Below are 27286 nucleotides of genomic sequence, written 5' to 3' on the forward strand. Positions count from 1 at the left end.
ACTACCTTCCAAAAAAAAACAAAACATAAAAAACACAACATAAAAAAAAACTGTGATCTAACTGTAAAACTTTGTCATGTTTTCAAACTTCATACTACTAAATTACCATCCAAAGAAAACAACAACCCTAAAATTGTTATGTGTGGTTTGCCTAAATGTCATACTCCCTACTAAACTACCCCCCCCCCCCCCAAAAAAAAAATATCTATCCCAGATCATAAAATACTGTTATGTACCTCTACTGGCTAAATACTTTGTTATTATTACTTATAGTTTGCCATGTTCTAAATTCTCACTACTAAAATTACCCTTAAAAAATTCCTGCATAATAAAAACAGTCCTATTCTCCTAAATAATAATAATAATAACTATAAAGTTGTGGTGTTCCCCCAGCCTGGTTTTATATAGTATATAAATAATGTGTTTGTGGCACTTTAATTCAATATAATTCTTGCAGCAGACCCTGACTTGCTGCTGTTATTTGTATTATTATATGAATTCGATGTCAGTGTTTTGGCGCGGTTCGGCCGGCCGGGTCAGTCAGTGTAATAGCGCGGTTCGGCCGAGCTCGGTGGGTGCCGGGGAGCTGTGCCGGCTGTGTGGCGGGCTCTCCAGCAGTCAGTGTCGGCTAAGATGGAGGCAGGCAGTAGGGCAGTGAGGCCCCGCTCCGTGCCGGCACTCAGACTCAGTGAGGAGGATCCGCTCCGTGTTTTGCTCTCACTCCGTCCCTCCCTCGCTCCCTCCTTCCCCGTCCCCCCTCCTCCTCCGCCGCTCTGCTCCTGAACTCCAGCCCCCTCTCTATCAGCCTCTCACTCCGTCTCAATATGTCTCAAGATGGCGGCCAATGCGGGATCGATGTTTCAATATTGGAAGCGCTTTGATTTACAGCAGCTGCAGGTCAGCTCCGTTTTCTTACCCCCTCTCCCCCGCCAGCCTCTCCCGCTCCCTCCCCGCCTCCCGCCCGTCCGCTCCGGCACCCTGCCTGCCGCCCCAGAGCGGGGCTAGCGCCGCCGCTTCCCCCCGGCCGCGGTCATTGATAACGCTTTATCAGAAATTGATCCTCTTTGTTCAATTCATCGATCAGCCAAGATGGCGCCGGCTCTGCGGGGCCCGAGCTCTCCCCCTCACCGGGCGACCCCGCTCGGCCCAACTAACCCCCGCTCTCCATCACCCACTTACCGGCAGCTCACACACCGAGAGCCGGGTTTAAAAAATGTTTTTATTATTATTTTATTGGACTTTTTTTCCTCTCTCTCCCAGCTTGTTTTATTGAACTTAGCCTAATCCGCCGGCAGTTCCGCGTGTTGGCGCTGGGGGCGCTGTGATGCCAGGCTGGGCTCCTCCATCCGCTCATTACTCTGCCCCCCTCCCCTCTCCATATACACACACAGCACAGCCTGCACACACACACCAGCAGCACTGTCCTGCTCCTGGATTCACTAAACCCTGCTTATCCCTGGACAAACTTTAATACACAATAATAATAATAATACCTTCTAAAATTTAATATTACTCCCCATTTAGGTTAGCCTTCCTTGTGTGTGTTTTATACCCTTATTGCTGCTTGGGCTTCATTTTTAATCCTTTTTTTTTTTTTTTTTATGTTTTTAATTTTTTTTTTAAAGAGAATTATGTGCTTTTATCCCCCTCACCCCCTTAACATTTTATTATATTAGATTTACCCCCCAACCCCCATATTTTTCTGCATTTTTATTTTTTAAATATATCCCTTATTGTTGCTGCTACTTACTTGCATGGGCTTAATTTTTCTTCCTTTTTTTTGTTTTAAAGAGAATTCTGTGCTTTTTATTCCCTCTCCCCATTTTGATATTTTCTTATATTGGAAAACTTCCGAAGGAGAGCCTGATGTTTGTTTGTTTGTTCTTTATTAAAATGTGCTTTTTATTCTCATAATCCTTCTTGTTTTTGTAGCTGAGATGTTATTTCTTTGTGGGGGTTTGGGGGGGTCTGAGGCAGTTGTTGGGTTTTTTCTTGATGGATTCATGTTTTTGTATTTTGGGAAGCTGCTTGGACTGTGCAAGAAATAATTGTCTTTTTACCTTAGGAATTAGGAATAGAACCAAATTGATCAGTTTTCTTTTTGTCTGAAGGCTGGTGGTTTTTTCCCCCCTCTGGTCTTGACATTGTGAGTCCCCTTCATGTTTTAAGGAGGTAAACTTCAGAAAAAAAAAATGTTTGCTTTAAAAATTATATATACATTTCATCTTTTTGTTTTACTTCTTAATTGTTATGTAGCTTCTTCACTTTATGGATGATTGTTAATGTGGCTTAAATGTTTTAAGAGTAAACTGGTCTGACCCTGAAACCTGAAAAGGAACATTGTTTTATTGTTCTGTGAAATAGTAAAATGTGTGCTGCTTTTTATAAACTGTATTCATCATTGGTTTATCTCATCCGTCTACCTGTATAATCTAGATTTCAGTCTTCAGCACATTCTGCTTAGAGATGCTACCTTAATTTATTATCTAGAATAGCTTTAAATTGGTCTGTCCTTTTCTTTGCCTCTTTATTGTAGAGCTATGAGAGGAGTTATTTTTTATGTATTTATTTTTTCTGTTTACCTGTTTCAAATTTGTGACTACTGTCATTTAATTTCCAATTCATAGCTCATCTGATTTATGATATACTAATTTTTATGGTTTAAACAAAAGGTTAATTTATGGGGGGGGGGGTTATTTTTTTATTTTTTTTTACTGATGCTGGTGAGCTAGTAACATTTTGGGGGTTAAAATGGAGGTTGCATTTCATGTGAAGGGGTGACCCAGTTTTCAGAGCAGATCAGACACCAAGCATCTCTTAATGTAAGTCATGCTCAATTCAGACAGCCACAGAGTTAACTCTTTCAAATCCACCAGGGTCTGAGACCCTTGTAGTCTTCGCTGAATGTGTTCATTCAGTGAATGCTTTCTTCTTCTAATTTTCGTTCACAATAAGAACTAGAAGTAGAGTTCTTTTTAGAGAGCCTTGAGATCGATTTATCAGATGAAAATGTATTTTACATAAAATTAAGGCACAGGGATATTTTCTTTGAGGGAATGAGTACACTTTGCATATATTTGCATACAATTAGAGGCTTCAAAAGTGCATATCTCTATTACTTTCATGTCTTTCTTATGAGCAGGGATTTGAATAGAGCATGAAAGTTAAATTTTTTTTATATATATATATATTCTGTAGACCTAATTAGTTTTATTTATTTTTTTCTTATTTGCTTGTCTATTCAAGCAGCCTGCTTAATGTGAGTAGTACAGTGCCTGTCAGTATCTGTATGAAAGGCTTGCACTCAAGTAGAGATCTTGGCTGTGGAATCATGGCTAAGATCAATAGACGTTCTTATGAAGTTACAGGGGGCAGTAAAATATTCTCTATTGCTTCTATAGATTTTTTTTTTTCTCTTCATCTAAAGCTTTTTTTTTTTTGTGTGTAATGCATTTTATGTGCACACAAAATGTGCTCCCTCACTTTAAAAATTAAATATTTGTTTAAAACGATATAATGCTCTTTAACTTCTATTTTTTTTTTCTGACTACCTTCATGACTGTAAAATTACTTGCTCTAAATGCCCATCTGCACATACTGCCATAGCTGTGTTTTTTCTTTCTTTTTTTTTTCTCTCCTCCCTTATATCACAGTGAATACATTGTTCAGATGTTGAATATTTTTGATCTGGAGTTTGAGAAAAATTTGCATTACAGATTAGCAGAATGCAAATCCACATGTAACAGTATATTTGATGTTCCGTTATAGTTCTTCTTAAACATGGTCCTTAATAAAAACTAACTACAAAGATTCTTTGCCTCCTTGATTATGTTATCATAATAGAGAACTAGACATAAATTATTCATACTTTAAATTACAGATTATTTCTGCAATTTATTGAACATGGCTGTGAGAATATGTGGTAATTTAATACCATGCAGGCTTCCAAATTTTTCAAAGTTCAAAAAGAAATATCCAATTAGAAAAAAATGGTGCATTAAGAAACTGCAAGTGGAAATCCAATCGTGATGTTTACATGTGTGAGGTTCACGGCTGGAAAAGTCCTTAAACAATGTGTTTAATCAATGAATATATATAAAATAAATTGTATTTTATTTATTTTTTGGAAAGGGGGGGGTACCAGAGATTCGAGTTTGCTTTTTTTGTTCATGAATACATAGCTCCTTGTTGTGTCTGTTAAATTGACTCATTAATCATCTTTCAAATTTGCAAGGTCAAAGGTCCTGCATTTCATAAGATCACGGTAGTCTTGTCTGTCACACTGCAAGGTTTATGCAGACATGGTGGGGGGAGCAAAAGTTCTAAACATTTCACTACTGTTTAGCAAATTAGACGCAAATTATAGAATGCTGAGAATGTAGCTGCACACTCTGAACAAAGGTTTTCTTTGTTGACCCCATATACTGATAACAAGTAGTGAAACTAGTGTTCGGTCATAAATGCATGTTTTATTCAGACTTTGCAGCATATGCTTCAGAATCAGACACAGATGCTGATTTCCCAAATGCTATAAAATAAAGAGGCACTTTTAATGATCATTTAACACAAAATATCTTCTGATTTTAATTTCAAACATTGTTTGAGAGCCAGTTAAGCACATTGAGAAGGTAGAGTTTTAGATAGGAGTTACGTGGCAGCTCGTAATATTGAGGCAGTTGTTACCTCTGGACATGTATTTGGAACTGTTTGTATATATTGTGTGTGTGCATTCTAGCACTTGGAAGGAACACTTCTTATCAAACAAATGGACTTTCTATTTTGAAAGAAATTGTGACTTTTGCGTTGTGTATCCTTCACTTCCTTGTTCTGGTTTTTGAACTCTTGTTATCCAAGGGTACAGAGTCATGGCTTTTTGCATTTATGCTTTACTGTGCAGCTGACCCTTTTTTTTTTAAATTTTTTTTTTTTGTACCTTTTTAGTAACTGCATTTGTCAAGTCCTTTCTTTAATTGAAGTTCTGTAGGTAACTTTTTACACAGTAACTTACTAAAGGGGCAGTCTATTTTTTTCGCATTGGTCTTGTTTTCTAGACCCTTCAGTACCAACGTGCCTTTTTTTTTTTTTAAAGAAAAAACACCTGTAAATTTTTATTAGAATGTATATATTTAAGAATAACAATGACCCCTCCACCGTTTGCGAGTAGTACAGCTGGTTGGCACTTTGCAGCCATTTCCCCTCTATAACAGGTTTCCTTACCCCTTGTAACTTAGTATAGTCGTATGTGTGAAAATAAAAAGAAACAAAAAAAAAACCCAACAACTTTGTGCTAATGTAAGAAATAGAAATTGTCATCCTTGGTACAAATGTGCTAAATATGCTGGTGTATAACCAGTAACTGTTAGTGATAAATGATTTAAATCAGTACTTTCACCAAGAGTACCAAAACATGTTGCCAGCTTCGGAAGACGATATGTAAGTTTAAAGTGAACCAGTCCCCCACAAATATTAATATTGAGCTTCCATTCGGTGTTTACATATTGCTGGTAAAATCACCAACAGATGCGTATTTAAAAATCATTTTCTCTAAGAAGTCACAAGGAAGTGAATTGGGAACAGTTGGAGTTCTGTTTTGGTACGGTTCATGGCATTGTGGTAAAGGCAGTGAAGATATGAAATAAGTGTCGGTATTTCAATTTATAGAGAAAGTTGTGCAGCCACATGGCTCTAGTAAAGTGCTCTATTTGTCTCGACCGGTGCACTTTTAATTCTGCAGTAGTTCTAATATTCAGTTTACTAAATCCCACAAATGTCAGGACTGAATTAATGCCAACCTACCTCTTGGAATATTTACTTAGCTTCTGCAAGCTCCACAGAGAGGTGTCTATGTAAAAAATAAAAATCCCATAAACATTGTGTAAATATGTACTAAGTTGGAGGTTGAGAAGAAATCTGGTCTCATTTTGTTTGTGGGTATTCTTTCTTTCTTTCCTTTTTTTTTTTTTCTTCATTGTTTTTGAGTTTCTTTCAGATATGAGTAATGGGAGCTTATATGTACAGTGCTAGTAGAATACATCCCTAGTTTATTTATAGAGCATTAGTAAAAAAAAAAACTAAAACGTTGAAGTCTAACAGAAATATCCTTACCTGACATTTTGCATATATTCCTTTTGTTCTGTTGCCATGTATTCCATGGTTGCTGTCAAATATAGCTGAAAAAACAAGGAATGGTATAATATGGGCCATTGAATACATAGTGATTTATCAGCAAGTTTCTGCTAACTATTGTGCTGATAATGCCAGGTTGGCATTTCTCATAGGAGCAAGAACTTCATGAATTCAAGATGCATATTTAAATAAGGTGTGTGTGTATGTGTGTGTATGTATGTATGTATGTGTATATATATATATTTACACACGTTCTCATTGAAATTCTAGAAGTTCATTGCCTATCTTTTCTTTTCTTTTTTTCTCTATTTATGTAGTATCAAAAAAACACAATTGACATGCATGTCAAATCACACTATGCTGACAAATACTTTTGGAAGCATGTTCTTGGAATTGCTTACTATTGCATTGGAGTCTCTGGCCTTTCATAACACGTGTGTAAATATATAACACTTAAGTGTAACACAACTGATTTCCTATCCATAAAAAAAGTTTGGTAGCAAAAAAATTATTTTACTTTTATTCACTATAGGCTATGACATAATTGATATATTTTTGTAACATTTCCACAGCATTTTTCCCAAGATCTATGAAGGAAAATGATTGGTTGTAAGCAGTTGACCACAGTTTATGTAGTAGAATATTTTTTTTTCTCTTGTCCAGAGAGTGCCCAGCAATAAATGGAGAAGGAGCTTACCTATCTTTGAATGTGGACCGCCTAGATATATCTTTTTGTCATATATGCTGCTACAAAAGTAAAAAAAAAAAAGCTTGCTAAAATAATGTACAGCAATTTTCAGTGAAATTTGCAATTGTTTATGGCAAATCACCATGCGGAGTGGAATTTCCTCAGGAAATCTTCAAAGCTATCCTAATCTTTAAGGTTTTAACCCTTCTGCTATTTTGCATTAAATAACCAGAATAGTCAGTCGATCAAAACACATCAGTGTTCTATTTTTAAAGGAACCCTATATAACTTTAAAAATAACATATGATCTTTATCTGAGCTACACAGCGTCACATTTGACTTTACCATATGGGTGCTAGGAAGGACAGAATTTGAGGCATGAATTAAAGGGGGTGCTAGAAACATTTTTCGGTGGGGTCCATTCTGAATGGATGGCATTAAAGCCAAATGGTTTACTTTTGGGCTATCCACAGTAATAGAAACGTTGCCACTTGACCTTTTAAAATGCGAGGGTACTTTTAACAGGACTGTCTGTTGTTTATTGTTTCAACATTGTGTACCCCCTATCAATCACTCTCCAATGGTTTATCCATCTCCTTTCCCTTCCCAAATTGATGAGTTTTTGTTTCGGAGTGTTATGAAGAGAGCATTCAAACATCGTAACCACTTTTAGCTCATTCTTTTTGTTATGGGCACTGTCCTGTGGTTTTCTGTCAAAGTGCTTTGGGACATGGTTTCCAAATACCATGGGTCGTTGCTGACTAATGTTGGATGGATTTTTACAAATGTCTCCATAATCCGTGTAGCTACAATTTTGTTAATTTATGGGTGCTGAAGAGAGGCCCTCCATTTTTTTTCTTCTTTAAATTACTGTAATATGATTTGACAGAAAATCAAGGGGTTGCGTGAACACTCAGCATTTATAATCACTAAGATATGGAGATAAGCTAATGCATTGGAGACTATAAAAACCTTTATTTCCTTAGGTTAAGCATACTCCAAAATTGGCTGTATAAAATCTGAAATAATTGGAATTCTTAAACCGGATATTTTTCAGTGTTCTGAAAAGTCTCTTATTTTTGATTATATACCGTATTTATTCGAGTATAACACGCGCACCCCTAATTTTCGATTAAAAATCGGTATAAAATTTTATACTTTTTTTTTTTTTTTTTTTTTTTATCTAAAATTAGGGTGCTTGTTATACTCGAATAAATATTCGAGTGGGTGCTCCGATAATACCGACCGCCGGGCTCATTACAAGCCAGACGTCAGAGCTGGCTGCGGGTCTCGCGAGATTTACACTGGGAAGCTGGAGGAGCTGCACGGAGGTGAGTAAACGCTTGCTGCCCGCCCCCCCAGGACCGCCGGGCTTGTAATGAGCCCGGCGGTCCTGGGAGGTATAATCGGAGCACCCACTCGAATATTTATTAGAGTATAACGTGCACCCCTAATTTTAAATTTAAAAATCGGTACAAAATTTTGCGCGTTATACTCGAATAAATACGGTAATCAAAATACACTTAGAATAAAGTTATATCATTTCATTCTACGGGTATATTTATGTATGTATTATTTGTACATAATTATCCAATTTTTTAAACTTGTATATTTTGGGACGTGCCTAAAAACCCAGGCAGAAATTCCAGAGACTGTAATTTGCAAGGACTGTATTTAATCCTGTAACTTTCCAAAAACCCATGAAAAATTTACATGAGGGGGGGGTAATGTGGTACCCGTGAGACATCGATGAACACTCATAGGAGTGTTTGAGTAGTTAAGGCTTTACAGTATTATGACATTTACAATTTAAATACGTTGCAGAACTTGGAAAAGGATTTTTTTATTTATTCACTTTTAATTATGTTTCATATGATTATTTAATGTGAAATGCAAGCCCTATTTCTCCTGGACAAAATGATATATAATACAAGTGGGTACATGTAATATGAAAGAGGTAAATTATGGTAGAATAGAACTTAAAAGTCCAGGTTTTGTTTTGGTTCAGAATTTGTAGAATTTCCTCTGTCCTTAGGGGGTTAAATACTTCTAAAAATGGTCTAAAGGTGTCAGCTTTTCTCTATGTAAATTCCGCTATTTTTGTAGAAATGTACATTTCAGGGATGATTGTTAAATTTATATTGTCAGAAAAGAGAAAATATGATTAGGACATTAAAGAAGTAATATGCCACAACTCCCAACAGATTTAATTATTATATTTATAGAGCGCCGTCAGATACCGCAGCGCTTTACAATGGCTGGACGAACAGACATGTAGTTGTAACCAGACAAGTTGGAGTTAATAAACTGTCATCGTCCCCACTCTTCTAAAATAACCAGAATAGCTAAACTGTGCCACTTTTATAACTCGGTCCTAATGTGTGCACATTAGGTTAAACTTTTACTTAAATATAGGCACTGAAGATGTTCATTGTAATATTCATTATTATGTGGAATATAAACTGCTAAGGTATATCAAAGGCTTTTTCACATATTAAACCATTATATTTTATTTTATGTGTGTGCTGTTGCTTGGGAACTGGTACTTCCCTATAGTTCTTTATAAAATAGTTTTCAGCAGACAGATTTGTGCAAGAGCCAGGTTTCTCCAGCCCTGCAGGATAGGACACATACAATTTTTGACAACCAAGTACAGTGTAGATGTGTCTAGTATTAATATGGTTTCTCAGTACTGTATGGTATGTGTGCATCTGGCTCATAAGGTGTAATTGTGGTTATAGGTACTCTCCAAACACCATAACGTATACTGTGTGCTATAGTGGTTACGGTGCCAGATGTGCCCTGTCACCTCTCCCAATGTAAGTCAAATTGTTTTCTGGTTCCCAGATTCTAGGGACATTTGTCATCATTTTTGTTTTGGGTTATGCCAAAATATCAGCACACTTTATTGAAGTGCCCTTGCTAGCGAGAAACAATGGAGGACAGAATGTGTATGGTTCTGATGAGTGAGATTTTTCTTCAGTAGGGCTTAATGTGACCAAGTATTGGCTATAGGTGTGAGCATTTTAGAAAGCAGGAAGAGAAAAAGTTCTTGAAATGTGAACTACTGTTATGTTCAACCCTGTCCCGAGGGTCTGTAAAGATAATTCAATGAATTTATTATCGGCAAGAATAATTCTATGGGTAGTGGTGGGTGGAGTTGCTTGAAAAGGTCAGTAATACTGCCCGAGCTTCCACGAAATCCTAGAACTGTGAAAACTGTCAGCCCTTTGAATTCTGTTTTCTGAAAGAGCTGTTAAAGAAGGTGCTACAAATGTGAAAAGTGGCAACTCAATACAAGCACCAGATCTTGCTTTCTGTCTCAAGATCAAGGCGAATGTTCAGCTGTCTTGTTGTTTTTTCTGATCTCATTGAGTTTCCAAAGCTTCCAAATGTTGCCTTTGGCATGAGCACATTCAACATAAGAGTGAAAGAAGGCTAGAGGAAGTAGGAATTAACCCATGTAATGGTCGAAACGTCTCTTCTGGATTCCTGCTCCCATAACGTGTACGCTGTTTTACTTAATAGATGAGATACTCCTTGTTTGCTACTTGGACTGATCAACTCCTGTTTAACCAGTTGTAGTACATCATCTAGTCTAGTGGCAAGAAAGTTAGTGTATTTGTTTTTAAAAGGGACACTATAGTCACCAGAACGACATCTTTAGCCTGTCCCTGCAGGCATATTAATGTAAACACTGCATTTTCATAGAAAATACTGCTTAGGAATACCTCTAGTGGCAGTCACTCAGACTGGGTTAGTGCTGCACAAGGACCTCCCAATGGAAAAGCACTGGAATGGCTTATCAAGTTTGGGGGTAAAGCGTAGGTGGGACCAGCCGCAACTGGACCCACATGATGCTAGAAAAAGAAAAGTAAATCATCTTTTAAACCAGAAGTAAGGTGTTCCTTTTAAAGTGTTTCTGTATCTGGGTTACTTCCAAATAAGTTGGGCAAGTAGACTGTTGCTTTGTAATGTTTGTTAATGTTGCATACAAGAAGTCTTTAACACCCAAACTTATTCAATACAGTTCATATGGTAGTCTTCTTGCCTTACTTGTGAGGGCAACTGAACAGTTACATTTGGGACAACAGTTGGTCTGTTAAGAACACTGGCATCCTCCATGATACACAGCTTGAGATTTGTTTACAGACCCTCGAAGTAAATACAGGCTTTACTGTACTTTTCAATTCTACTATCCCATATCCTTTTGTTTTTGTTTGTTTATTAGTTTATGTAGTTTGATTTCAAAGTGGGAATGCAAACTCCAACATGTTTTTTAATTATATTTTTATATTATATACAGTAAATATTTTAATAAAGATGCTGAGCTGAATCATGCATTTTGTTCGTAACATTAAACACATGCATTGCCTTCATGACCATAGCCCTGATTTTGCAAATGTGCAAGTTACCTAAGATTCTGCATTTGCTACTCATACACATGGATACATTTCTTTTAACAGGCTCTGAAAACCGTAAGTGTCTAGTTAAACTACAAATCATTTCATCTATGCATTTTCTGTCAATATAGCTGAACGTTAAAGGTGTGCTGGTATAATAGAAATTAAATGCTCTAAATCCTGTGCACAAGTTATTGCAAGGAAGTTCTGGCATGCTCTTTGATCTATGCTTCCATTTTTTGCTTAAAAGTCTGATTTAGTGAGTGCACTGACAGTGAGGTCATGCATACGTGATCAGTAGGCGAACTACTTTAGCAACAGTCACTTTGTACCTGTTAAAGAAACTGTTACCTTCTGGGGTCTTTGCATATTTTGCCAAGACCCCTGATGGTGACTTTACCACTTGCAGTCTGGTGGCTGTTGGACACATGGAAAGGGGAGTTTTGCTTACCTAAACATGTCTTTTGCCACATGTCTCTCCTCTGCTCCTGTTGGTTCATCCGTACTGTACTCTCGTGCATGCACAAAAGTGCAACATTGATTTGTATGGAGGATCCCATGACAGCCCTCACAGACAGTCTTCTCCTCACAGCCATCACTAGCATGACAAAGCTTGACCGCGGTAGCTCTGCATTTTTTGTCGAGCGGAAGTCCCTACTTTGTTCCTATTTTGTCACCCCAGTGATGACACCAAAATCTTGGAACTACTTTGTCTTATGTATTTTTCTAACGCTTGACAATCTTGGCAAAGGGTGGACTTAAGGCAAGCTTCATAGCTTGCCGTAAAAGGACACTGTAGGCACCCAGACCACTTCAGCTCATTGAAGTTGTCTGGGTGCCATGTCCCTTAACCCTACACTGGTAATTATTGCAGTTTCTGAGAAGCTGCAATAATTACCTTGCAGGGTTGACTCCTCCTGTACCAGACAGGCACTAGAGGGACTACTGTGTGCTTAGGTGACTTTTGGTCGTCTAAATGACGCTGGACGTCCTCACGCTATGCACATCCTCACCGGACGTCGGCGGGGCAGGAGCGTGGGTGGAACCTCACCCAGCACCAAGGGACTTCAGTTCTGGATTCAGGTAAGTTTTAGCCGCGGAAGTGGGGCACTGTAGGATTCTATAGTGCCAGGAAAACGGCTTTGTTTTCCTGGCACTATAGAATCCCTTTAAGCTCCACTCTTTGTCTAGATCGTCAAGCATTAGAAAAGCTAACTTTATACAGATCTGCATACAGAAAAAAAGTATTGTTACATGTTCCAATATTTTATACATTTCCATGTACTGCACCTGTTATCTAACACATCCATTATATGAGTGTGTACCCTTGCTCAGTAATTTCTCTTTATTTCCCACAGTCAGCATTGCATATGTAATTTTGGAGTCTATAAATAAGTATAAACATAATTTGCCTATTATTTGCCCATTCAGTCTAATCCTTGTGGAAAAACAATCACTGGTAGGGAGAGCCAGAGCTTAGGTCAAACTTTACTATTTAATAATTGACCGCTAATCTTCCATCATATTTCGTTTGCTTGGATATTGTGAAATAATTTGTAAATGCATAGTTCTCTTCACCTTTGTTCAATCCCATAAATGCTTAACAGAGTAGCATTTTTAATTAGGTATTTATGAGCACAGCAAAATGCTGAGTCCATAAGCCTATTTAACAAGGTTTGTGTAAGTTAACAGTGAAGGGGGTGGAAAGCCAGCTTGAAAGGAACATTACACATGAAGGCATTAGAAATGAGAATTGCTGATCAGTGTAATCTATTCTTAATCAGAAGTCCTAACCCATATGTCACTTTGTAGTTCAGGAATGAATACTGCTAGTTAATGGGATGCTATCTTTATTTAAAAAAAAAAAAAAAAAGCTCTGTTTGTACACTTAAGTGCTGTGTATCATATGGTACTGTAAGCAAATATTTGGTTTCCTTATTTACATTTTACTGTTTTCTTCTTGCTAGCTAATAACACATTTGCTCCCTCTCGGCTACCAACTATAGAAAGTTTTATTTTTATTTTTTTTAATTATAGGTTATGTAGGCTGTACAGATCTTTTTTTTTAGTGCAACAAAGCCAGTATGTATGTATGTACCTACATCATTTCTACGTGATCTACCTTTTTATTTCACTTTGCACATCATATCTTCAAAACGCTACTCATTAGACAGTGGGTGACCTGCTCTGTAAAGCGTAGTTTGACAGTACATGTTCCTGTTTGCTTGAGATCAGTAGGATTTATATAGTTACATAGTTGTGGTCTTTTTTATTTATTTTATATTTTTTTTACATTTATTTGTAGACAGGCCAACAAAAAAAAAATGAAATCACAAGATATGTTAGCACATTATGTACCTAATTTTACAACTTGGCAAAGTTTCCATAACCAGCTTAACATGTGAGTGATACAAGACATGGTCTTGTAAGATCTGGCCATGGGATATGAATCACAGAAGCTTGGAAAATGCAGTCACGTTAACTAATAAGAAAAGGAGACAAAAGTCATACGAAAAATCTAACAAATTATATTAACAAAACTAGGATGACAGAGAAGGGAATCCTAAACGAGACTAGGGCCCACGGGGGAGGGAAACCCTTACAGCTCAACCTCCCAGCTACTCCCAAAGTGACCAAACCTTTGTGAACTGTGCTTTTGTGAGCCATTGCTGAAAGTTTATCCATAAGGTAGTTATCGGCTATTTTGGCCTTCACCCCCTCCGTAGTAGCCCTTTTAATTCAGCTCTTCCCAAGGATTTTATTAGGAATCATAAAAGCGCATAATAACTAGCACTGCAAATAGTTATGTAAAGCCATTCAATATAAACAGTAATTCAACAAAACAATCAAGACTCTTTGATCTGGTCGGTTCCATATAAAATATTAAGTAAAAATGGTGGCCAGGTCAAAAGCTTCACCTAGAGTCAGGATGGCAACCCCATTATGAAGATGAAAATATTAATATATTTAGTCACTGCTTTAACAGTTTTGCATATGTTGAGGTCTGGAACAGTGAGTTGATGGTTAACGTAGTTAGTTGTAGCTGCCATTTTTCCGATCCTTTCAGTCCTGTCATTGTGCGAAGTTTCTCTCTAGGAGTCCTTATTGAAAGTTAGATGGCTTTTAAAACGCATTCTGCACTACATGTGGGGGAGATAATTACATTTGCAAGCTTTATCACTACTAACATATGGATAGGGCTAAGCTGTTTATGGCTATTTAGACCAGTGACTGTAAACGCTACATCATAAACAGCTTGTTCAGTAAAGAGCTTGGGGAGTATTGATTTCAGGAGCCACTGTGCAGTTCAGAGTGGTTTTACTTAGGGTCCAATCAGTGAGAGTCCTGCAGGGCCAGACATGGAATTCCTTCTGAAAATACAATTACCTGGCAACCTAGAAATACACATTCTATCTCGACAGACATTCATTCACCCAAGCACTATAGTGTGGGACTCTAACTGAAATGGAATGTGACGCATTCTGCTAGACATAAGATTGAGCTTCTATCCTACCCATTGGGTTTTTACACACAGCTATGACTTTTTTATATTTATTTATTTGACCTTGTAGTCACAGACGTTTCCAGCACAGCAGACTACTGCTCTAGAAGAAGAATTTTGAAAATAAAGTGTAAGCTAGTTTATGCTGCTTAGTGGTAATAAAAGGACTGAATGCAAAGCTCTGTTTCTCTCTTTTCAGGAACATTATTTAATTGTCCCCAAGACCATTTAAAAGCCATTATGAGACACGTATAGGGTTTATTCACCATACTCTAAATTTGCACTGCATTTACATTGGAGTGGCCAAATGTAGGTAAATATAACCAATCTGTGACTGGATTGTAGTTGGAGAATATTTTCAAATCTCCCATTTACCATTTGGATTTTTTTCTCTACCATTCAGGGTTTAGTGAATCTGCCAGTTCCAGCAGATTCTTATACAGTGCCGTAATTCATTCCTGTCTTGCTCATTTAAATTAATGTGCAGTATTTTTTCACATTGAAGCACTTGGAAAGGCGTGCCAATGTTCAGTACATCACTTGTGGCATTTCAACCACTTGACGAAACAAAAAATAAAAATGAATAGAAAACGTAAGCTCACATTATTTCTTTTTTCTCAAGTGGTTGAGATACGGTGAATGGCTACCCTATATGCATCTTGATTAATTGATCGATCTGGGGTGTGACATCACACAAACTCATGTTCTTATGATGAGTGTTGGACTTACTATATGTGTGTTTTTTTTGGCAACATTTATGTTTTAAAGACTTGCTGCCACCTATCCTGCAAATGTCCCCTGTTTATAGTTAGTCTATAAAATATAAGAAATCTCACAATTGTCTCATTAGGTATCTTGCTGAAGAGTTGGATGACCATATTGTAGTACTAAAATCTTTTTTGTTTCTCATTTGAGTACTTTGAGGTTTGAGAGAGCGGGCTCAGGGAGCTTTTTTTATTTGTAATTTTTTTATTTGACTCACATCCTTTGTAATGTGTCCCTATGCATATAAATAGGATACAGTTGATTGGCTGGGAGTATCTAGTTATGGCAATCGCAACCAACCCTTTCCAAGGTCAATAAAATAAGATTTGGGTAATAACATCTAGACAAGAGGATGGCCTTGAAAAGGTGATGGGTAGGACCTCTTCTTGGTCAGAAACCAGTGTACTTGTTTCTGATGCTTATCCATTCAAGGGCACTAGCTTTAGGAAGTTTAATGGAAAGTATTTGTGATGTCTTTGTAATTTTTTTTTTTTTTTTTAAATTTTTTTAAATTTTTTTACATATGTTCTACTGCGCGATATAATACTAAAAAGTGGAGAGTGGTTTAGATTAAAAGTGCCATATAGGTACGAAACGTGTTGGAGGTTAGATTCAATGCTCCCCATGTGCTTCCAAGCCATGTAATGTACATCAATAAAGGTATGATTCATTTGATTTTACTGTTCAGGTGGATTGATGAGTTCTTGAAGTTACCCTCCCCATCAATTGGTTATATATTGCTAGTTTGCTTTATATATTTTTGCTAGTCACTGGGATAACTGCTATGAAGTGGGTTAAGAGTAAATTGTTGACAATTCAGGATACTATTTCTTTACTACTTTATTTTTTATTTATAGTTTTGTTTGTTTATTTTATGTATTTTGTTACGTCAGTACCTGCCTCTAGTCTAGACTATATGTTCTTGTAGAACAGTCACTTTTTTCTTTTTTACTTAACTTGTCATCAATGATTTGAGTAATTCTTGTTTCTCAATAAATTTGTGTATACCATGTTTGTATATGTGTGGTTTGTTTGTGTGTATTTTTCCCCATTAATGGTAGGGAAATTGTCAAATATGTGGAAATACAAACATGGAAAACTAGTGTTTAACACTATAGTAAAAACATGTATTCCTAACACTCTAGTGTTGGACTAGCTGTTTAGTTCCCTAGCCCACCTCACCTTGTGTGTTACCTTTTCTCCATCACCGCGCCAATCTCGCCAGTCTTGATGATCTCTGCCAATCCAGTGCTTTCCCTCAGGAATCAGTGCATCTCCATGAGGAGCCTTCAGCGTTTCCATGGAGAGTGTAGAGACGCTGAACGTAGGTGATACACACTGTGCAGCACTGAGTTACTGCTACTAGGCAGCATTTTTTCTGAAAAGGCAGCGTTTACACTGAAAAGCCTGCAGAGATATGATTTAGAATAGACATCAGAACCACTACATTAAGCTGTAGTGGTTCTGGTTACTATAATGTCCCTTTAAGACCTGCATTCAAACTCCCACTACTCCTGGGTGGCAGCAATGACTAGAGTAATCGTTGGCCACAATGCATAGAATAAAAACAAAAAAGCTACATGTGCACTATCCAAATGCCTTGACGTGGCAGGTGAGCTTATGCTTTAATGGCCATTGGAGTAGTATTTATAAAAAACAAAACAAAAAAAAACCTGGATTTAAAGGAGCACCTAAGCATTTGGGCTTCTTGCATGGGTTATGGTATAGTGAGGTCCCCTGTTCTCCGCGTACTTTTGCTACTATACACAGCACAAAGAGTTTTCCAAGTGCAACCATGTTTTAAGAGTGTCATAAAAAAAATCCTTCTTCTGCGTAGCACTTGCTACTTGGTTTTACAGAAAATTCAAAAATTGTGTGTGTGTGTGTGTGTGTGTATATATATATATATATATATATATATATATATATATTTACACACACACACACACAGAACTTTTGCATTTGTATATAATGTACCAACGAAATTGCCATTCTCTAGCCTGACGTATCCCTTTAACATAAATAACTTAAGTGGAATTGGAAAGTGTGTGTCTAAAATGTTTTCTCGACTGTACATTAACAAGCACCCTTGAATGGCCCTTTAACAAAATAGAAAAAAAAGGTTGGTAGCAGAAATAAAGCCTTCTGGGAGATGTAGTCTTTGGCATTGGGAAAGGGAAACTTGCTGTAACTGTGCTTGAGTGCCTTTTCATAAGCCACACACCGCTATTAGGTGCAGTTTCCTTTTAATAGTTATTCATTATCACTTTCCTTTTTAATGAGCATTGCGTGTCTTGCAGTGTTCGGCTTTAACGCATACTTGCATTACAGTTTAATAAAAACATGTTGAGTAATTGGTTATCTATTTCTCATCTCTAGAATCTGTGGTTTGTTTGCGATTATGCATGCTAACCTCTGTCTCCTCTTGTTATGTGGGAGTCTGAAAGATCGTACGAAGAAGGGGAAGGTCGTATGGTCCGTGCTATAAATGTTTATACACAAAGCATATGCTGCGTGTCATGTGTATTTATATATCTATATATATCTTCCTTCCCAATGACTCTAAACTATGACATAGGCTTTTGATAAATATCGCAGAGTTATTGAAAGCGTGAGGAACCAATTTCCATTTGGTAACTCTACCACAAACCAGAAAGATAAGGGAAGTAGCAAGTCCAGAGGGTTGTATTTGCCTGCAGTAGGTTAAAAAAGAAAAAACAACCAAAAAACATTATTGTTGGCTTCAAATGCTAAAGGATCAAACCGCGCTAGACAAAGTATTAACACCAGCTTTTTTTTTTTTTTTTTTTTATCTATCATTTTGAAGAATTAATCTATCATTTTGAAGAATGCCTTAAATGTTTGCAAAGAATCCAACAGAATAATGCCTCTGAACTTCTCATGGAATGCCTTGGACGTGGCTGAGGCTTTTTAAGACAATACTGGGTAACCAATTATTCTCAATGGGTACATTGTTGGAGGTATCTCAAAACACGTCAGATATGGTTTAGTTTAGTTTTTTTGCTGACGCACCCCCTCCTCCCTTTCTCTCCCCCCCCCCCCGCCTCCCTTCCAACCATACCCAAGCAGACCTATTTGCATGATGGCAGGGCACGGGTATGTAAACCGATATCTTTACCCGAACTGCTCAATATACCCTTACCTTTCTTTCTCCCTTCCAACTTCTCCTGCCAGGAGCCATGTTACTATTGTACTCCAACACTTGCACAAGAGTGCAGAGAAGGTTTATGCAAATCTATGACCCTACTACTTTGTCTCGTTATATTAAATGCAATGAGACTTGTCCGCTTTCTGTATAGGAATATATAGAAATAAGAGGAACCATCCGAACCAAGATATCCAGATTACACCGGAGCTCAAACAGCAAAATATGTTGCTGTGATCTCCTAATTTTAATATATATATTTTTAAGTTAGAACTCTGGGTATGTCATTCTGTGGTTCTAGTATAACCAGGTTTATTTTTCTTTATTTTGTTCTGCTTCTGGAGTGGAGTCATCAGCCTGGCACAATTTTTTGGGTGTACCCACTTCTGCATGTTCATACGCTCACAGCCATCCTGCTTTTATACCTTGAAATATTGGTGCATTTACTGCACCATAACCACTACAGCCTGCTGTCAGGGTTTTGGTGCTAAGCAGGTTGCTGGCGCTGTTTATTTATCATATTGCTACATTTGGATTCAACATTAGCCATGTTAGTTTTGTCCAAACTTGGATGACATTGATTGGTTGATAGCAGTGCTCACTTTTGGGCTTCATTGGCTTGGTGCTGAAAAACATGGACCTAATAATAGAAGTTGAATCTATATTTCCATTGTGTTGTATTGGTTATGGTGCTTGGAGTGTTTCTTTAATCAAATATTTATAGAACTGGACTGCAGTGGTTATAGTCAAACAAAACTGTATTCCTGAAGCTATTGTGTCCCTCTACCAATAACTAAATGTCCCTCCACCCCCGGTGTTTAACCCCTTAAGGACACATGACATGTGTGACATGTCATGATTCCCTTTTATTCCAGAAGTTTGGTCCTTAACGGGTTAAAGGGTCAAAAACCCTTTCAACACTTACCTGATTTGAGTGCCGAGGTCCCTTGGTGCTGGATCTGCCTCCTCCTTCTGGGGAGACCTAATGTGCATGCGTGATGAGTGCAACGGGAATTAGGCCTTCCCCGTAAGAATGCATTGAATCAGTGTGGGATTTTGAAGATGCTGGACCTCCTCATGCAAAGTGTGAGGACATCCAATGCAGGCCCGTCGCTACCCGACAGGCAAACCAAGCAACTGCTTGGGGCCCCAAGCTGGCCCGGGGCCCCAAGCAGAGCCGGCAGGGCCGCCATCAGGGCATGACAACCGCAACGGTTGTCATGGGCCCGGCAGTCCTGGGGGGCCCGGACTTCTCAGGTCGTCCGGGCCCCACATTCAGTGGGTACATACCGGGCCCCCTGCGACCCACTGTGATGTCACATGGGGGGCGGCAAACTTTACTTTTGCCTAGGGCGGCAAAAATCCTTGCACCGGCCCTGCAGACACTGCATCCCTGTGGGCGGATCCGGGGGGGGGAGGGGCGTTTTGCTTGGGGCCCCCAAATTCCTTCAAACGGCCCTGATCCAATGTAGTTTCATGGAGTTAAACTCTGGGAAAATGCAGGAAGCTCTTCTAGTGGCTGTCTGAGAGACAGCCGTTAGAGGTGGTCTTACTCTGCAATGTAAAACATTGCAGTTTCCCTGAAAGTGCAACGTTTTACATTGCAGATTTAAGGGGACAAGGGCACTGCACCCAGACCACTTCAACGAGATAAAGTGGTCTTGGTGTTCTGTAGTGTCCCTTTTATCTTCAAATGTATTCAAGCAGGTGTTTCACTTGGTGCTTACTAGAAATATAGCTCACTATTGGGGAGACGTCAACAGGTGAATGTAGAATGTTCAGTAAATACCCATTAATGTCTCATGGTTTTAGCAGTACTAGCACATATTAATCTACAACCTTCACTTAAGAGATTACTGGGTTGGATCTCTTGCCAAATTTGGAAATAAACAGTCACATGTTAACTTAGGGCATTTTATGGTTTTAAGTGTATTTAATTTCTATTTAAAGGAACACTCTAAGCACCACAAGCATGACAATGGGCTGTAGTGGTTATGGTGTTAGCAGGCTTCTGGTGACTTCCTGAATTCCGTGTCAAACCAAGCGTTTTTTCCCGGTTGCTTATGGCTTTCCCTCCTCTACCCATTCTATTAATCAGCATAGGAATATTAATTTAGTCAATTCATCAGATTGGCTAAGCATTCTAAATAATTCTCTCAACCAGTGTTTGATTAACATGCAGCCATTTGGAGCACATCCATGCTTTGCAATAGGCCCAAAGCAACCACACTATAAACGTTAATTATTTTTTTCCATTTTTTTACGATATTGGTTGCTGCCACACGTTCGTTGTAGAACGGTTTGACTTCTTACCTAGCGTTCACTGGCTGCTGCACCCCGCCTCCACTACTTCTGCCAGCAGGGTTAGCACATTGGCTAAAAGCACGTTCTAGTGGTTATAGTGCTTGGAGTAGGGATCGACCGATATGGATTAAAAATATTTTTAGAGCCGATACCGATCATCTGTGAACTTTCAGGCTGATATTCTGTACATTTACCATTTAAAAAAAAACAAAAAACGATTTCTACACAAATCTGTTAACTGAAAATGCTTTTTTTTTTTTTTTTATGTTAAGGTAATTGCATAAAATATACATGCCAGTCAGAATTTTGTATGTTTTCAAGAATATGTGTGTGTGTGTAGTGGATGCAGTGTATGTGTGTGTGTGTAGTGGATGCAGTGTATGTGTGTGTGTGTGTAGTGGATGCAGTGTATGTGTGTGTGTGTAGTGGATGCAGTGTGTGTGTGTGTGTGTAGTGGATGCAGTGTGTGTGTAGTGGATGCAGTGTGTGTGTAGTGGATGCAGTGTGTGTGTGTAGTGGATGCAGTGTGTGTGTGTAGTGGATGCAGTGTGTGTGTAGTGGATGCAGTGTGTGTGTAGTGGATGCAGTGTGTGTGTAGTGGATGCAGTGTGTGTGTGTAGTGGATGCAGTGTGTGTGTGTGTGTAGTGGATGCAGTGTGTGTGTGTGTGTAGTGGATGCAGTGTGTGTGTGTGTGTAGTGGATGCAGTGTGTGTGTGTGTGTAGTGGATGCAGTGTGTGTGTAGTGGATGCAGTGTGTGTGTGTGTGTATGTAATGTGTGTAAATTGGGGGAGAGGGGCATTTTTTGTAATTTCTTTTTAGTTCCCCCTCCTTGCTTCTTACCTGGCCGGGGAGGGGTATGGCATTCCATGGGGGGCCCAGCACACTCTTACTTACCTTCCCAGCAGCTCCCTTCAGCTTCCCTGTCTCTCGCGACGCTCTGACGGCCGCGGGACTCGCGAGAGTTAGACAGGGAATCTGAAGGGAGCTGCTGCGAAGGTAAGTAAGAGTGTGCTGGGCTCCTCAGGACCGCCGTGAGCCCCCCTGAACCCTGATCTTTATTGGCCGATACGGATAGTGCTGAAAATACAGAATACCGGCCGATAATATCAGCCAGACCGATAATCGGTCGATCTCTAGCTTGGAGTGCTCTTTTAACACATTTGGTTCTACTATTCACAATAGTAATGGCCCCTGAAAGGGTTAATATTTTGAAAAGTTTCTGGCTCAGCTCATTCATAAAGTTCCCAGATAAACTGACAAGTTACACATAACTCCTGTCTAGCACTAATAGTTTTCCAGACACATTTTCCGCCCTCGTTAATCTTTTCTGATCATCTTGATTGTATAAAATCTTGATGAGATCCAACTGGTCACTTCAAGTCCAAATCTGTTTCTTCATTCCAAAGGAGAGGAAGATCTGAATTAGGTGGACATCTAAGAATAAGGTTTTATTTCGCCCAGTGAAATATTCCTGTTTACTATTTTTTTTTTGGGGGGGGTGAGGGGGGTATATGTGCCACTGCACAATCAATTGGGTAATAATTGGGTAATAATATCTATTTTTATTCAGCTGCCAATTTGGTTAATTCCGAGAGTGTGCACTGAAAAGTGCTTTGAGTTTCACTGGGAGAAAGGCGCTATATAAATACACTAATAACAATAATAATTAGTATCGGTTTACTGAACTGGGATGTGCTTTAGCATTGGCTGAGCTGCAAATATTTATAGTTCTTAAACTGATTCAGTTAAAGGGACACTCCACTGCCCAAATCAAAAATATTGTTTAGTCGGTATAGCCCCAATGAAAACATGCATGCATTTTTTTCAGTGGAATATATCTAAAAACAGTTTGCTAAAGCTGCAGATCTTGTGTCTAAAGCCTTTTGAAGCCCTCCCTTTCTAACCTAGTCTAGACCTTATGTGGTTGTCCAATAACAGAATTTCCAGCACTGCTCAGTGAGAAGACTTTGCAAGGCCGATGCCCTGGACAATTGGCTGTCACTTGAGTTTAGCTCAACTGGCAGACCAGGGAGTAACAGGACCGGCTGTCTGATTGTGTGCCAAGGGGGTGAAACAATGCTAATTTATAAAAGTGCAAATTTCTATTGAAATCTGCATTTATTAAATTTTTTTGTGAGATGCATGCGCAATAGCCTTCCAATGCTTTCCTACGGGAAAGCATTTGATTGGCTGAGATCGTCAAGATTGATCTCCACCATGGAGGTGTGGCCAAACGCGGTGAGACCAGCATGGGTTGGGGAAAAAAGTGATTTAAATCACCTTTCCCATGCGAGGGTCTGGAGCCTAAATGGTAAAACACCATAGTGTCAGGACTGCAGGTTTGTATTCCTGACACTATTGTGTTCCATTAAATGTGGTAATGTAGAAAGCACTGGGTTTTAGGTTTGATTTGAAAAAAAATAAAATGAGAACACAGGGATTAATTGGTGTTCTGCAATTGTTATCCGCGTTTCATAAGGTATTTTAACGAAGTTCCCTGTTGTCTACCCATAATTTTGGAACATTCCTCTCCAAGCATGCATTGAGTCAGCTGGCAGGCACCGATGATTTGGCTTTGCATGTCTTGTATTCCAACATTAAGAAAATAAACTTTAACATGATTTGCTGAATTAGGGCAAGAAATTCAAAGAACATAAAACAAACACTTTTATCAGACGCCACTTTTTATGTGAACCTTCTGTAGGATTTTTCTCTCTCTCCCAATGCAGCAAAGGGTCATTTAGTTTCCAGTGGAAACTTTTATCAGTTTTGTTAGTCTTTGTTTTAGAAGTGTTTGCAAGCAATCTTTTTTTTAGAGATCTGTTATTTATCCTTCTTCAAGGACACAGTGTGTGAGAAAGAGACAGGGCTTTACGTAACTGCACCAGTAAGTAAAATTCTGGACTTTTCACTTTAATTATGAATGACACAAAAATAGTTTTGGAATTGTATACAATAAATGCACCATACAGACTTGGGCAAGCGCTCCGTGTCCTTAGTTCTTTTGTTGCCGAGACAAAATTAGTGCTAATATACCATCAACATTTAAGGAGCAGGATCCCTTACCCCTCACCCTTTTTTTCTTCTTCAACCTGTTAAGTATTGCTAGTAAACGGCCAAGACAATAGCCTTTGTGACTCCTGACATGGAGTAAATCAGGGGTGGCCTAAAGGCTTGCAAAAGCATTATGAGAGTTGCATGGGGGATTACTATTTGGTCACAGTTGAAACTAGGTATTCATCTTGTTTATATATCCCTTGACCTAGATCAAGTGTACATTTAGTTATTATATACACAATTTTGGACACAATGATGCTCCATCTTGGACATTACTCTGATTTTACCGGGCATAATGCTATTTCAGGACTTTGCCATCCAACCGAAGATCCGGTGGAAGAATTGAATGCTCAAAATAAATAACATTTCCTGCAAGGCTTCCCAATATGGAAATAAGCATCATTTTAACACTTCCAGGACCAATAACTGATCATATATGGCGCAATAACAATGGTTGTGCCTAATCCATATTCTGAAGGCCTTAAAAAGCATTGCTCGTTCAATATGTATTTAACATTATAAATAAAGACACTCAGTTTAAAAAGCTAAAATAGAGGGGTGTGTTTATATTTTTATATTCTTTCCTTGAAATCTCTACCTTGAAATCTCAATGTGTCTTCCACTGATTTATTTGAATGCAGTAGATGGCGAGAAAAAGCAAGAATGTATTCACTTTAACATTTAAACATTGCTAAGTAAACGTGGCAGTCCTTTCTGCCAAGAGAAGGCTGAATAGGTCCGTATCTCTGCACCTTGGATTGTTTTTCAGCTTTCTTGACCGTATAATGTGTACAGTTACTGCTTGGGATACTATTGGTAGCTAGTTTAATACCCACTGACGTGTTTGAAGGTGACCTGTCTTCCCTAAATGCTACTTATGATACCACAGGGCATTGCTGCCTGATGGGTTTGATCACATTTAAGTGTTATTAATTATGTGTGCTACCTTCTGCATGTAAAACATGGGTACCACTAAATAGTCTATACATTTAAAGAAACACTATAGTCACCTAAACAACTTTAGCTTAATGAAGCAGTTTTAGTGTATAGATCAGGCTTCTCAGGTTTCACTGCTCAATTCACTGCCATTTAGGAGTCAAATCACTTTGTTTCTGATTATGCAGCCCTAGCCACACCTCCCCTGACTGTGACTGACACAGCCTGCATGTAAAAAAAACTAGTTTTGGGGGGGCGGGGCCTGGCCACCGAGCAGACTGGTCGCACTAAACCAGAGCTCCGAGCAGGACCCTGCAAAAAGCGAATTAATACAGACAAAACACGACAAACCTACCAATTTGGAGCAACAGGGCACCAGTGTTACCTCGAGAATCAATTGGGCAGAGTGCCGAGCTCGGAGACATAAGCTGAAGCAGACAGCGCTGTGGCCTACCAGCGGGTGCAAGCGTGGGAGAGGCGGCCGACCTCCCCGCGAGCTGCCATGCGGGAAGATGATGGAGCGCTTGGGACCCCGTTTCCCCCCCCTTGCCGGTGAGGGATATCCCGGCACAATCGACAAGCACACAATCTTTCCTGTGAAACGACAAGCGGCATCAGGGAACTCACCTGACCCAGTCTCAGCCAAGATGGCGACGGTCATGCCGACGATGTACAGTCTGCTAGAAAACTATGAGCAGCAGCTGGACGCACTCTGCAGGGACTTCTGGAGGAGACTGTGGAGCAGAGGGGCACAGACCAAGGGAAAGCGGAAGGCGACTAACAGGAGGCGAACTTTACCTCCCGGTGGCATGAGCTATGAGGCTGGTAGGCCTCGATGCACCCGACCAGCCCCCAAACCACCAAAACAGGCAGAGGAGAACCAGTCTGAAGGCCATGTCCTGCCCAGTGCCGCCCACTCACTGCTGCACTTCAAGGCCGAGAGCCCAACACGCGGGAAAACCAGGAGGCCTGCACCCGAAGAGTACAAACCCTAAACCACACCGGAACACTGGTAAAGAAGCTACACCCAGCCGGACCAGCACGAACCGTGTCCACACCCAAACCGGGTGCGGACGGCACGGCAGGTTGTGGATCAGGAGGACTTTCACTAGCCAAGAAGACGAGACTGAGGATAGGGTGAACTCTTAAGTTACTCAGCACTACAGTTATTACCCTGCATTTCTTTTACGCATTTATTTTATTTGACCGAAAAGTAACAACCCCAGCCTGGACTGTGGGCACTATGTTTTTCTTATCACTTCAATATCTATCTATGAGTATAACTGCTATCTCTCCTGTTCCTGACACACTGATGTTAATTTGTTTAGCATATACTGTATGACCCACAGCTACCACCTGCTATTAATCTGGGTTGAACATGTCTTCAAGCTTGTAATGTGGCACCACCTTCCTATAGCGCTGATTGAATGCCTATGCTCCCTACTACCCCCAAGCACGCTGTCATTACATCTCATGCCGCAAGGGATAGGCTGACACCATTTGGTCTTCTATAATATTTATGCCTTGCAATGGATCACTATATCTGCTGAACATATTTGCATGTAGTGCAGCAGCCTAACATAGACCTGACTCCAATGGTTCTACTCTTTGACAGATTATTCTAGCAGGGCATACCATACTGTTATTATTATTATTATTATTGCAATTTATATAGCTCCAACAGATTCCGTAGCGCTTTACAATATTATGAGAAGGGATTTAACTATAAATAGGACAATTACAAATAAACTTTCAGGAACAATAGGTTGAAGAGGACCCTGCTCGATCGAGCTTACATTCTATAGGGTTTATAGATAAGCTATTTGTCATTAGCCTATATCATGCCTCAAGTTCTACACATGTTTATATACTACTAAAATGTGCAGTACATATGAAAACCACACTGATGTTATACTACATTTTGCTATGCTCTTGAACTTGCTGTTGTGGCTATTAATACTTGTTTGTATATTCACATCAAAAATAAAGAATTGAAAAAAAAAAAAACTAGTTTTACTTTCAATCAGATGTAACTTACCTTCAAAGATGTTATCTCCTGCTCTGTAAATTGAACTTTAATTACATACAGGAAGCCCCTGCAAGGTCTAGCAACCTATTAACAGTGCAGGAGATAAGAAAATCTAAATTAAACAGAAATAGCAATAAAGGAAGGATAAATATTAGATGACTCTTTACAGGAAGTGTTTAGGAAGGCTGTGCAAGTCACATGCAGGGAGGTGTGACTAGGGCTGCATAAACAAAGTGATTTAACTCCTAAATGGCGGAGAATTGAGTTTCGAGACTGCAGAGGCAAGATCTATACACCAAAACTACTTC

The 27286-nt window shown here is 39.0% G+C and overlaps 1 protein-coding gene across 2 annotated transcripts in view; it reads left to right on the top strand.

Annotated features, from left to right (window-relative positions):
* The first annotated feature begins 689 nt into the window (after window positions 1-689).
* CUX1 (cut like homeobox 1) overlaps window positions 690-27286 on the top strand; it is a 337454-nt gene continuing 310857 nt past the window's right edge. The window contains exon 1 of one of the 2 annotated variants that reach the window (XM_063449907.1): window positions 690-897. In XM_063449907.1, coding sequence (XP_063305977.1) covers window positions 835-897 — 63 coding nt within the window. In that variant the 5' untranslated portion in view covers window positions 690-834. The remainder of the gene's footprint in view (window positions 898-27286) is intronic. The other variant, XM_063449906.1, reaches the window with a different exon arrangement.

The sequence above is a fragment of the Pelobates fuscus genome, chromosome 1, assembly GCF_036172605.1.
Source record: "Pelobates fuscus isolate aPelFus1 chromosome 1, aPelFus1.pri, whole genome shotgun sequence".
In the NCBI taxonomy this organism is placed as follows: Eukaryota; Metazoa; Chordata; class Amphibia; order Anura; family Pelobatidae; genus Pelobates; species Pelobates fuscus.